Source organism: Vicia villosa, unplaced genomic scaffold (genome assembly GCF_029867415.1).
Source record: "Vicia villosa cultivar HV-30 ecotype Madison, WI unplaced genomic scaffold, Vvil1.0 ctg.001049F_1_1, whole genome shotgun sequence".
Lineage (NCBI taxonomy): Eukaryota > Viridiplantae > Streptophyta > Magnoliopsida > Fabales > Fabaceae > Vicia > Vicia villosa.
Genome location: NW_026705459.1, coordinates 128,592 through 142,749, shown reverse-complemented (window position 1 = coordinate 142,749; position 14,158 = coordinate 128,592). Strand labels below are relative to the sequence as shown.

General features: G+C 34.1%; 1 protein-coding gene across 1 annotated transcript; it reads left to right on the top strand.

Annotated features, from left to right (window-relative positions):
• Positions 1 to 1,213: 1,213 nt before the first annotated feature.
• On the top strand, positions 1,214 to 14,033 carry LOC131632909 (uncharacterized). The gene is made up of 15 exons (XM_058903629.1): positions 1,214 to 2,050; positions 2,889 to 3,021; positions 3,167 to 3,219; positions 3,384 to 3,474; positions 4,211 to 5,415; positions 6,907 to 7,032; positions 7,993 to 8,065; positions 10,060 to 10,105; positions 10,241 to 10,313; positions 11,234 to 11,299; positions 11,729 to 11,806; positions 11,892 to 12,064; positions 12,280 to 12,326; positions 12,776 to 13,028; positions 13,117 to 14,033. Exons 1-15 carry the CDS (start codon positions 1,728 to 1,730, stop codon positions 13,431 to 13,433), a joined length of 3,057 nt encoding a protein of 1,018 aa, XP_058759612.1. The 5' UTR covers positions 1,214 to 1,727; the 3' UTR covers positions 13,434 to 14,033.
• Positions 14,034 to 14,158: the final 125 nt, after the last annotated feature.

Here is a 14,158-nt window from a genome sequence, read left to right as displayed (position 1 = left end):
CCCATCTCCATTATTCCTTCAACACAATAACATACAAACTAATCATTACACTAAGTTGGGAACACATTCTTTGGGAAACACATTCAAATTTGTAATATTCAGTTTCATTTACAGACTACAAACCTGCAATATCCATTTATTTATATAACTTTACAAACATCACACACCACACTTACAATCAACATAAAAGATTAAAATATAACAAAATTTCTATTATAAACTATAGTAAACATCACACAATACCATACATTTATCAATACCTACTATCATAACATGCAAAACCAAATAAAATCATAGCATTACCCTTTATTTTCAACAACACTGGCAGCATCTACAAATTCAATCTTTTGACCGAACTTTGAAACTTCACCATCATCTTCAACACGATTCAATCTGTCATGATGTTTCTTCCATTCCTCCAAAACATCCTCCTCTCATGTGACCCACTCAGTATCCTCTCAATCGTAAGCCACTTCCACAGTGTTTGCAACTCTAACCAATCAGGTGAACTGGAATCAAAACAACATGTCAGGATTATTTCACCTCTTCAACATTACGACCTCTAAATGGATGAAGATCTTATAATAACCTCTGCAAACAACATAAACAGAAACACATGCACATACCTCATTCGAAGAGGATACCTTCTTTCCCGTGACATGTTGTTCTTCAACCCAACCCTGCGTTTCTTACAACAACAATGTCCAACACAGACTTATGAAGACACAACGTTTCCTTTGATTGCCAACACGTTGAATACTTATGAAGTCCAACGTTTCTTTTAATTTTAATTGCAAAGTTATGTAACATGGTCATAATAATAATAATAGGATTCTTTTATGGGCCTATTAATCCTATTAGGTCCACCAACAAAATTAGGTAATCTCCACCAAGGCTACCATCTAAGGCCCAATGAATTTTAATGTCCTATTAACTTACATATTTTAACCAACAATAAGGCCCAACATATATTTTTTACCTATTTCAAACATTTAACATTATTATATGAACTTACCCATATCTATTAATCTTTCTTATCCTATTTAATTTCCCTAAAACCTAATGCGCAAGATCGACGGGTACCCGTGCGAACGCACGGGTCAGACACTAGTTTACACTATCGTTGCACCATCCCTTTTCTCAAATATTTAACACTTGTAAAAATAACTGAATAAGAATATGATTAAGATCGTAATGAAATGGAAATCGAAGCTGAAGCCGGTCCGGTCAGACTCAATAAACCACTAGTGGCCCAGAATAAACCGCAAAAAACCAGTGGAACTGTTGACCTGAACCAGTTTTTATATGCCCGGGCGGTCAATTACAAATACGGTTATTTTTAAAACAGAAAAAAGAAACCCTAATTCCTAATTGTCTCTCCCTCACCGGTATCATTTTCTCTCTCCGCCGTGAACGACCAATCTCTTTCCCTCACTGGAATCGTTTTTCGCCGTAAAACGCCATAATCATTCATCTCTCCCTCACTCGGTTAGTACTGTGTATTATGTTTTTCTTTGTAAAAATGTAGTATGTTTTATTTATGTATATAGTATGTGAATTTAGTGTAGCTTTATTAATGATTCAAATGCTTACTTAAATTTTCTACTTAGGTAAAGTAAGAGCATTTAGGTTTCATAAATGGTATCACGGCAATAGAGCTGATCCAGGGTTTGAATTTCGGTTCTGGAAATTTTTAACATTCGTCTGCAATTGCTAACAAGAGAGGAATGGAAGAGGCAGAAGATAACTTAACGATTGCTACATTATTATTTAATATCAAAAAGAAAAAGAAACTGATCAAGGCAACTAAAGAGAGCAAAACTGTTGCTGTTGTTGTTGCTGATGATCCAGTGACAGTGCGAAACAATGACGGTGGTGGTAGTAATACCAGTGGTAATTCTAACCTTAAGGTTTCTCTGTTTGATTTCTCTGTTGAGAATTTTTTCCATGACATGGACATCATTGCCAAACTATGTGGGGAAGAAGAACACAATGCTGCTGTTGAGGAAAGTGAGATCAAGAGAATGAGTTCTTCTGTCACTTTCTTAAGGTATGGTTAGTAAACAAATAATTGTTTCTAGCGTTTTTTGAATTCTTTTTGCTCTTATGTCATAATCTTTTGTGAAGATATTAAGAATATGTATTGTTCTCGAGCAATGCGATTTTGTTATATTATTGATTAATATGTATCGACTGTGATGCTCTGTGATATATATCATGTAACTGTTTTTTGTTTGTATCACTAACGGCTATGCTGTTTGTTTGTTATCTCATGTTTTTAGGGGCAGTTTGACAGCAGGTTTAGAATTGTTTAAAGATATAATAAGTTGTATGGATTTAGTTTTTTTGCGGACTAGTTTTAACTTCAACATAGTTTGGTTAAAATTTGTTTTAGATCAGATCACTTTTTATCAGTGTTATAAATTGCGGCGTCATGACCGCTATGGCGGATATACATGGTGGTTTTTGGGCTCGCCGCAATGATAAATATCGGCGGATATTGTGGGTTTTTCTGCCATAAGCCGTTACAACGGTGCTGCAAGGCTCTCTGCCATGGTCCGCCATCCGCCATTGACAACATTGCTTTTTATCTACTTTATTTTAATATTAATTTAAACTGGAGAAACTTAGCATGTTTGTTAATCATTGGACGACTTAGTGGTTGTGGTTCCTACAATTATGTCAATCCAATTCGATATTTAATTGAAGGACGACGAGAAAGTTGGATTAAAATAAAATAAATTTCGAAATTGTTGGTTTTCATGAACTGAATTTCAAAGTTGGGTTTCATGAGATTAAAACATAGCTCCAATATATTGACTACAGTTTTTAGAAGTTTCTAAACAATCCCTTAATTTCTTTTTTTTGGTTGACCATTAAATATGCAGAGCATGGAAGGATTTTAAATATCCATCTAAAAACATTAGGTTTGCTTATGGACTTGGGTGCTCTGAAATTTATGAGAGAAATAATATCACAGACATAAACTTACCTCAGTTTTCATCTGCCATTATTCCTAAGGTACAAGTCTTCCTATACTTAGTTCTACTTTATTTGTTTGCAAGGTGTGTATGTTATAGAATGTATTTTTCTTTTAAGTTCAAGTTGTAACTTATAATTATTAATAATTAGACTTCTAGACATTATCATTGTGTGTGCTTTTCAGTATGATACGGAAAAGGAGGAACTACTTGAGGATGTGGAATCTCAAGATTCCAGGTATGGCTTAAATATTAACTTGTTTTGTTGTGATTTATTCAATGACATTTCCATGGAGTTTAAGTTTATGTTTGTACTTTGTTGTTGAACATGCCGATAAATTAAGTATTTTGACGCGGATTATTGTTTAACTTGGCTAAACACTTAAAATTTTGTTGGAGCAGAGACTTTGTGATGAATGTTGGAGGTTCTGTATGGGCATTAGATTGGTGTCCTAGGATGCACGAGGAGTCCGATTGTTCAATTAAATGCGAGGTACTTTGTTTGCTCTCTTCGTTTTAGACATGTATTGCACATTTAATAACAGTGCTTTTTATTGCTGCTTTGGGAAGTATTTAAAGTTTGAATGCAATATAAACAGTGCATTCTGTCTTTCTGATGATTCTGAGTGTCATGTTTCACGTGTTGAGGGTGATTGCTTATTTGAAGTTTGATGGTGTGATAATGAGTGTAGATCAGATGGAAGTTATTCTAATATTTAGAGGTATAGAGGTCTAGAAAAACTATATTCATAACTGTTAAAAGCCTTTAGATTGAAATGGTTTGTCACTATAACTGATTTAAGTAGAAAGCTAAATTTGTGTCAGTACTATGCTGCACTTGTCACACGTAGCTGTAAGATTCCATGGACTCAATTTAATAGTTAGGCACCGCCATTTTAAATTGCCACCTGGCTTACCTAATTTCTTTGGTTAATTAATGTTGGAGACAGTGGTAACACGGTGCAACAATTACACAGCAGCTAGTTCAACAAGTTTATTTTAAAATTCTTCAATGTTCTACATATTACCTACTACATATGCATACCTATTTGATATACTTTTGTGGCTGCTTTCTTATTGTGTCTGCTTTCTTATTGTGGCTGCACCTATATTCAGATATGTTGTAAAATGCCGCACTTACCTTTGCTCCAGACTCGAAAGGAGAAAATAATTTTCATTTTCTTTGCAATTCTTGTACATTAGATGACCTTTTATGATACTTGGTTTAGTTCATTGCTGTTGCGGCTCATCCACCTGGTTCATCTTATCACAAAATGGGTGCCCCGCTTACTGGCAGAGGTGCTGTGCAAATATGGTGTCTTCTATATAATAAGGAACACAACAAAGCAGTATCTTCTCTCCCCGTGAAGAAGGCAAAAAAACCTACAAAAGACACAGGCACAAATGACAAGTCGACAGATATAAAGAGGCCTAGAGGAAGACCTAGAAAGAATCCTACTGAAAACAATGAAGAAAACAATGAAGAAAACAATGAAGAAAACTATGAAGAAAACAATGAAGAAATACATCTTATTACAAACAAGAGAAAAAGAGGAAGACCGAAAAAAAATCCAGCTCCAAATGAGAATCTTGAAAACAATGAAGAAATGCATGCTATTACAAACAAGAGAAAAACACGAAGACCGAAAAAAAATCCAGCTCCAAATGAGAATCTTGAAAACAATGAAGAAATGCATTGTATTACATACAAGAGGAAAAATGGAAGATTGAAAAAAAATCCAACTGTAATAGACATACCATCTGGTACTGTTCAATTTGAAGAAAATTCTATTGAGTGGCCTGCTCCAAATGGGAATAATGAAAACAATAAAGAAAAACTTTGTATTACATACAAGAGTAAAAAAGGGCCTAGAGGAAATAAAACCTTGAAAAAAAAATCAGCACCAATTAAGAGACCTAAAGAGAATTCAAAAGAAGTAACAGTGAGTGATCCAAATTGTGAGAACCAACTTGTTCCTTTAGCTATTGAATTTCCAGATTCAGCCGAATTTATTTCTCCGGATGTAGTTCATGGCAATTCTGATGAAAATCATTCGCAACAGTTTTCTAATACAAAGGGAAAGAATAGCAAGAAAGTTGCTTCTGCATGCGATTCAGAAACTCCTGTTACAAGGAGTAGGTTGAATATTAATCACATGGCAAGAAGCTGTAGCCAAGATGCAAGTAGGCCATTATTGAATCAGTGTGAGGAGGAGGAAGACCATCAATCGCATGGTAGCTCTGTATTGGAACCTCAAGCATCTATATGTCCCATTCCACAAAATGTAGCATTGCCAAAATTTGTGTCATGTTTGGCTCATAATGGAAAGGTGGCATGGGATGTCAAATGGCGGCCTCTTAACAATATTGATTCCTCATGCAACCATAGAATGGGCTATCTTGCTGTCTTATTGGGCAATGGGTCTCTGGAAGTGTAAGATATTTTTAGCCTCTTTCTCCATTTTCTATTGATCTTCTTTGTGATACTTGAATGATTTATTTTTCTTTTTATTGATTGTGTATATATGTTGTTATGAACTATCATGTTATTAAATTTGAGGTATTTGAAATTTGGATATTTTAAGTAAATAATATTCTAATCATTATATTATATTGATTGTGTCTGTATCATAACGACCTCTCCCAAAAAGTTGAACAAGACATAATGGACAAAAGACAACTACTTAAATAGAGACTTAGGATTGACTTTTGATATATTTTGAAATTTGAATAAGTTGTGACACAATCTATGAAGCATAAGAAGTGCTTTCTCAGGCCAATGCTTATCATAAACTAAACCCAGGCCAATGTTTATGATAAATAACACTTAGAAGATTATAATGTAGTTTAGTAAGCTAGTTGCTCCTTGGTGTATAACCGTTGTTATCCTGGTATGGTACCTAATCTGTATGTAAAGTTACATAGTTTCTTGTTAAAGGCTAAAACTGAAACAATATTGTACCAGTTAGTATATAAATAGTTACAATAGTTATGAACTGATCCTTTTTATGTAGATTCAGCAAGGTTTATTGTTTGCTATTGAAATGGTTGCAATGGTCAGTTCACTGTGGAAATAGTTACAATAGTCAGTTCACTGTTTTTGTTTGTCCAATTCTGCGTTTTTATTTATCTACACAAAACGCAAACATTTATCGACAGATATCTAATTGGCTGCAGTAATCCACAATGGCACTTCAAGTGACAGATTGCAATGATTTTTTAATCAAAAGAAATCCCTACAAGTTCCAAAGACCCGACTCCCTCAGTGAAAGATACTCCTTTGTCACACAATCCAAAATAATAATATAAGATCGCACCCGCTTTCCTCCCTCACCTAGAACGTTGGATAAGCAACCAAGCACTTTCAAAATTTTCCTTTAGAAAATTTATTAAGTAGATGAACCAAGCTACTTAAGTATTCCACCTAGCTATGTTGTCAATTTGGCGCGACGCTTTTTTGTCCTGTGAGCCACCGTCTGCAATAGCAGTTGTAGCAGCCGCTAATTCCTGCGAAACTGTGGTCCCAAACCGTTATTGCATCTGCTAATAGGATTTCAGAGATAAATTCCTCACACTGTTAGCAGCCATTCTCTTTTCATAAGGAAATAAATTTAAATACGGACCCTTTTACACTAGTTTTTTGTCTTTCCGTTAGGGGCTATCCTGCTACGCTATATGAGATTAACAACATATTAGCCACCTAGCATCTCATACTACTTGACGTGGTACATAGACACTCCATAATCCTGAAGTCCCTATCATAGCTGTATAGCACTGCCATTGCCATTGATAATTGTTAAGAAGTTCATTAAAATTTCAGTGTTTGGTTTTTCTCAACAAAAGCAAGTTCTTTTTATAACTATCTATGACTTTGAGGAGCATTATGATTTGGATGACTTTTGATGTTGCATCATAATTCTTGTAGGTGGGAGGTTCCCCTTCCTCATGCACTGAGAGCAATTTATATGCAAAACGAAGGCACCGATCCACGTTTTTTAAGATTGAAGCCTGTATTCAAATGCTCAACGTTGAAGCGTGGTAGCTTACAAAGGTATTTTTCCTCCTTCATTCTAACTATGGTGAACATTAAACCCATCTACATTAAAATGGTCAAAGAAATATGAATTTTGTTATATTTTAAACCTCAACAAACATTGACATGCACTCATCTATATATTTTTTTATGAAGAATTCTTATTTTCAGAATACAATTTGTATATAGTATCAAATCTTAAAATAATGGTGACAATGGGACTCAAATTTGCATTGTGTCCAGGTCTTTGTGAAATTATTTATTTGTTTTTCTGGTAGAAATATTTGGATGTTTGTATTCAAGTAAAAAAGTCTACTTGCCTAATTCATTTAAACCCTTATTTAGAGTTTGTTTGTCACCAGAATTGTAATTTCACTAATATTATAATAGTAATGCATTATACTTGTAAAAAACAGTGGACCTGCATAATAGGGCTTGTCATGGCTGGGCACTGCTGCATTAGAAAAGTTCTATATAGAACACTCAAATTTTGCTGCTTAGTGAAAAAAAAATCTTTATAGAAAAGGTACTTTGCAAGAATGTTAATTTTATGTAATGTTATTGATTTATAGCCCTTGAGTAAAATAAGAATTAAATGTTAAATTGTCAACAATTGTACATTTCAAGAAAGAACTGTGCGCTGCAATTGATTACTAAAGGAAATGTTAGTTTTATGTAAACTTTCAGCTTAAGAAAACTTGTAAACATAAACTTTAAAAGAAAGTGCAATGTTCAGTTTCTGTCTCTACCTTATTGAATTGAATTTTCTGTTTATAACCCTCTGCCCATCATTAATTCTGGAGAATGGTAAAAGTTATAATCACCTAAAAAAGGTGGCTCATTGAAGTAGAGTTATTGACATGTTGGCTTATGGTAGTTAAATTCATGTAACTGCAGAATGTGTTGTACGCAATGCTTTTTAATATATGTTTTTCTAGACTGGCTATGTTGTTTAATTTACTCTTTTTTGTTTCACAGCATTCCTTTGACAGTGGAGTGGTCGGTTACGCCCCCTCATGATTATTTACTTGCTGGCTGCCATGATGGAACGGTATAATTTTCCCCAATACTATCTGATTTATGTCTTCTTTGCCTTTCTAAAATAAAGCTTTAGTCAAAGAGATACGTCTAAATAAAAATATTTCCCTAAGAGGTGATATAAATGGTTGTTTGTAGGCATCCATTGGGTATCGTGGTGTCAAATGTCAATGGTGGTATGTAGGGAAGTAAGTAAAAAGAGGGCCAAATCACCGTTTTAGAGAGAGGAACATCTTATCTTATACTATTCAAAAGCAGAGTGGTCAAAGAGAACTATAGGGAAAGAAAAGAAAGAGAATTAATTAGGTGAGGTGCTTTTAAAGGTGATGAGGGAAAAAGTAATAGCCAAGGAACAAGACATCAAGAAAAGGTGGAAAAGTTATTCCTTATCTTTTTAATGAAGGACATGATATTTCTTTGGACTCAAATAGACTAAAAGGTGGGGAAGAGGATCAAGATTACTCTTACGATCCTACTACCAATTAATTTGAGAATAGTAAAAGAAATATTGTATATTATTAGGAAGATCCTAAAGTTTCACATTGGTTGGAGATAGAGCATTGAAATAGTATATATAGAGGGACACTCCTCACCTTATCAACCGGTTTTGTAAGAATGAGTTAGGTCAAACTCTAATATGATATTAGAGCCTATCGATCGGACCATGGGCCGTCCACCGTTACGCACCAAGCCCAAAAGAGTGCTGGGCGTGAGGGGGTGTATTAGGAAGATCCTAAAGCCTCGCAATGGTTGGAAATATAGCATTGAAAGATTATATATAGAGGGACACTCCTCACCTTACCAACCGGTTTTGTAAGGATGAGTTAGGTCAAACTCTAATATATAGTATTAGAGTAAATGCAGTCATTGCATTCAACATGTTTGTAACTGTTTTGTCAAGCAAAACAGATTAGATCAGCTTGTGAGTTGTAACAAACTCTATGCTGAGTCAGCATAGCTTTAGTGCTTTTACAATCTCTATGCTGAGTTCGTATAGCTGTTAGCGCTTTAACAAACTTTATGCTAAGTTCGCATAGCTTTAAATAACTGGGTTAGTTACATGTCCCTATATATAGTGCTATCCTAGCCTTCTCAATGTAATAATCATTTTCTGATCGATCATACCATAATTTTCTCTTCCTTCTCTGTTCTAGAGTATTCTAGATTCTGAATTCACCATTCTCTCTACCTTTCTAATATATAGAATAATAGTGAGGCAATGGTTAGTCACATCATGGCTAGCATGAGAACACAAGGCGAGAATGCAATATATTTTTGAATAATTATAAGTGTGCAACAAAGGTTAATTTTGTTCTAGACATTCTTACTCAACATATCCAAAAGAAGGTGTCACAATATATGTTTTTCTTTGGATGATATAATCTTAGTTGGTGGAGAGCAAGGGAAGAAATAAATGGAAAATTTGAGATTTGGAAACAAGCCTTGGAAACAGTTTATTCCTAATTAAAATAGTTTACATGGAATTCAAGTTTAGCAAGAAACACACATATCCAAATTTAGAGTTGCAATTTGGAAAACATGTAATAACTCAAGTCTCACGCCTTATGTACTTTGAATCCATCATACAAAATAATAGGCAGTAATCCATCACAGAATCCATGTAAGGTGGATGCCATCATTGAATTATTGGGTGTGATCTACAATAAAAATACCACTTAAGCTTGCAATGTTGTATGGACTGAATGCGGGGAAATGAAAGCAGAAAGAAAATAAACTCAATGTTGTAGAGTCCTAAGAACATTTACAAAGGATGGGCCGTTACACAAGTAAATATAAGATTTGAAATACAACCATTAAATTAGGCAGAAAATGGAGGTCTCAATTATTATAGCTCATGAGATAGAAAATGGAGGTCTCAATTATTATAGCTCATGAGATAGAAAATGGAGGTCTCAACTCAACTATATCTTGAACTGTTATGGTTTTCAGTATTATTATTCTTAAAACAATATATGTTGTTACTAATAGAATTTGTTTTATATTTAGGTTGCTCTATGGAAATTCTCTACAAATTCTTCATCTAAATGTGTTGGTAATAATTCTGCTACTTAATGTGTTCTTATGTTTTCCTATCTGGGGCTGCTAGGGAAGGGGGCTGTGCTGAGAAATGTATTTATTCCATAAGAATCATAAATTATTATCTGTTGACTCGGTTGTTTATCTGTAGATACAAGGCCTATACTTTGTTTCGGTGGGGATACAGTTCCTATTAGAACGGTTGCATGGGCTCCTTTTGAAGGGTTAGTGATAGTTTAACCTTCTCAGACATGATTGATGTGATTGATTGTATTGATTGTGTTAGAAATTGGTAATCATAGCTAAGAAACTGAATTGTGTACTGGCGTTTATTGAATAATTCTGGTTAACAGTGGTCAGAAATTAATTAAAAAGTGAAATCTGGTTTATATAATTACAAGAGATAAACTAAAGGAAAATCAAGGAGAGAAGCAGTAATTTCCTCCAAGAAACTCAAGAGTCTTTGTCTCTCCCTTCCAAGAATTATAGAGCTTGGAGTCTCCATCCCACAACCACTCAATAACTACCCAACAATCACTTTCCGCTTCCTCTATTTCTTCCTAAAGGCAGACAAAATAACTGACAGTTAATACCAATAAAAACAACAATTAATCATACAAATAAGAACATTACTAACCATAACTGCTGTAATTTATTTCTGATCGCTCCTCTTATATTGTTCTATAATAAGAGGTCTAACAATGCCTCTAACAATATGTTGCTGTTATTCTGTATAAAGAAATATTCTGTATATATATATGTATATGATTTTCACTTTCATATTCTCTCATCAAATTCACTGGTTAATAAAAAAAATACTCTGATTGATACTAAAACTAAAACTTAATCTAATTAAGTCCTCAGATAAATCATTTAACTTATTTCTTTATATCAACTCTAATTAACTCCCTTATTTCTGTAATTCAAACTCTTACTTTCAGAAATAATAAAACAAGCATCATTTGTGTTCTAACATTGGTTTGCAAGGCTGTAATTTTTTTCCATCTAAAATAAACTATATTTACATCCTTTGGCACCCCACTTAGTTAGATAAGGCTTGGTTGTTGATGTTGTACATCCTTTAGCCATCCTCTTACCTTTTGAAGTGTTTAATAGGATGTGATCTTTTGTTATGATGTTTCAGTGATCCAGAGAGTTCTAACATAATAGTAACCGCAGGACATGAAGGTCTTAAGTTTTGGGACCTACGGTGAGTTTTTATTTATTTATTTCTTTTTGAGAAAAAATAAATCTAATGGCTAGTTGCATTCTATCTATATTGAAAAAAAATAAATCTAATGGCTAGTTGCATTCTATCTATATTGAAGTATAATTTTTTTTCTTTCCTTTCTTGACTCGTGAATATCAATATAAGCATAGTCTTTTTAAATGTTGATCCTTATGTATTTACTCTTTAGTTCATTCTCATTCTAAGTGTAAGCATTGTGAAATAAGTCAACTAGAGAGTCAACATTTCTTTGTATCATCTATATGTGTATGTCTTTGCTAGCTTTTCTGTCTCCTCAATTAGAAATAATGACTATTATAGTCTATTTGTATTTCTTCCTTCCGTCTTAGTATCTGACTATCTGTAAAACTTTTGGCAATGACTTGAATCATGATGGCAATTTATTTGCAGTAATCCATTCCGTCCTCTAAGGCTCCTCAATCCTTCCCAGAGAATCATATACAGTCTGGATTGGCTGTCAAAACCAAGGTAATCCATAATTGTAACTGGATCAAATGATGCCTGTGCTCATCATCATTATAGTTAAACTCATTTATATTTTATGTTTTTGTAGTTGTATCATTATGTGCTTTGAGGATGGAACAATGAAAACCATTAGCTTGCCGAAGTCTGCAAATGACCTCCCTGTCACCGGAACTATATACAATGGAAAAAGACAACCAGGGATGCATGGTAGTGCATATTCATCTTATGCCATTTGGAGTGTTCAAGTGTCACCGATAACAGGTACTTTTTTGGTATGCATTTCTTCTGTGATGTTATCACGATGGATCTTGTTGGTTATAAGACAAAACTAGGTTTAGAAAAAACTGCTTTATGAAAATACCAAATGGAGTAAAAGCATCTGTTAATTTTTTCTCAGTAAACAAACTATCGAGTTAAACCGTGTATTACTGTTACTTAATACTAACTAAATGTTGTGGTTTATTCTATCATGTCAGGCATGGCTGCATATTGTGGAGCAGATGGTTCCGCTTTCCGTTTTCAGGTAATAGTAACATTTTGTTATAGATATACTTGCAATTACCAGCATCTCTCTTCTGACATGGTATTATAACTTTGCATGACCAAAATAGTCAAAATTTCAATCCTTGCATACCATTGTTTTAAGTTTAACTATACATTTTTTACATGAATTAAGAAATACAAAATAAATGACGGTGTAAGTCTTTAACTTAAAAGAAATAAGGTACTTAACTTATGACACAGTTTTCAATCACTTGATGGATACCCTCATTTTTTTTTATAACTGTGAGTCCGAAATGATTTGCGTTGGTTAAGGAACACAAATTTAAGAGGACTCCAGTTTGCATTTTGTTGGCGCATATTGGTCAAATTTGTAGCTGTAACATAATCCTCTATTAATGCTTATACACATGAACATTCTCCACTGCCCCAAAATAAAATAATTATTGAGAGTATATTTAATGTACTCAGCTTACTGCTAAAGCAGTGGAGACCGAACATTTCCGCAATCGAACTCCATTCTTTCTATGTGGGTCGGTATCTGAAGAGGAATCAACCATCATTATCAACACTCAAGTATCAAGCTCTCCTTTCCCAATAAAGAAAGTGCAAGATAAAGGCCACCAGGCCCAATCTTTCCGAGACTTATTATCAAAGACAAATTTAAGCAGAAGTGCAAATAATCAATTGACTAAAGTTTCTAGTAACGATTCACAGATTATAGGTAAACCTTGCTAATTATGATGTGATTCTAAATGGTTCATTGTCATTGATTTTTTTAGATTATTCATCCAGCCTTCAATTTGTTGCAGCCCTTTCTGACGGCGACTCTCCGGAACAACAACCCAAAAGACCAAAACTGAGTAGTAGCAGAAAGAAGAAACCGCATGAAAGCACGGCTCTTATTACTAGAGATGGGAATACACCCGGAGATGATAACGAAAAGCCTGATTCTGGGAATATACCTGAAGTATTTCCTTCCAAAAAGACAGCATTGCATAAAGTGAGATGGAACTTGAATAAGGGTAGTGAGAGATGGTTGTGCTTTGGAGGAGCTAATGGACTTGTACGTTGTCAGGAAATTGTTTTCACTGATGTTGATAAGAAAAGGGCCTTAAAAAGATTTTAATATTTTATACACGTAAATTTTTGGCCTTCAAGTGTGAATATGTAGGTAAGAAATAATCAGAATCAATATGACTATGTCAATATGTAAAATTTCAATTTATAATTTGAAGTTATATGTGTTATCTATAAAATAAGAAAACACAAGTACCTGGTTAATACTCATATGCTCTTTGTTTAAAAAATTTCACCTATTTATTTTAGGGTCAAAATGTGTCCAAATAATACTTTTTGTGACTAAATTCTGACTTCGACTTGAATCTAACAATTAGTTTCTTCTGTTGCTCTCTCTATTGATCAAGTTATGTACTATTTGTCTTTTTATTTCGAATCTAACTGAACCGGGTGAGGCAATGTCCTCCTCTAAAGACAATCTGTACCCATTTACAGATTTTCCTTACTCCCAATGTTGCTTTCCAATCACAATCCCATATGCAATCTTTCGTTTTTCTCCCTCTTCCTCTGCCGTCACTCACCATTCTCTCAACCTATACCTTTCAAACCCTTGCAAACCATTCAACACTTTTTTGAGAATACAACTTCCTCTGCGACCGAAGCTGTAGCCATAGTTTAAACCCTAACTTGAGGCAAGAAAATGGCACGACCGTTGGAAAAAATCTCTGATGTTAACGATGAAAAGGAACTTTGGAAAGTTGCTGTTAAAATACATCATCTCTAACAACAAGGAACATTTTGAGATGGTTGTTTATGATTCTGAGGTTAGTTTCA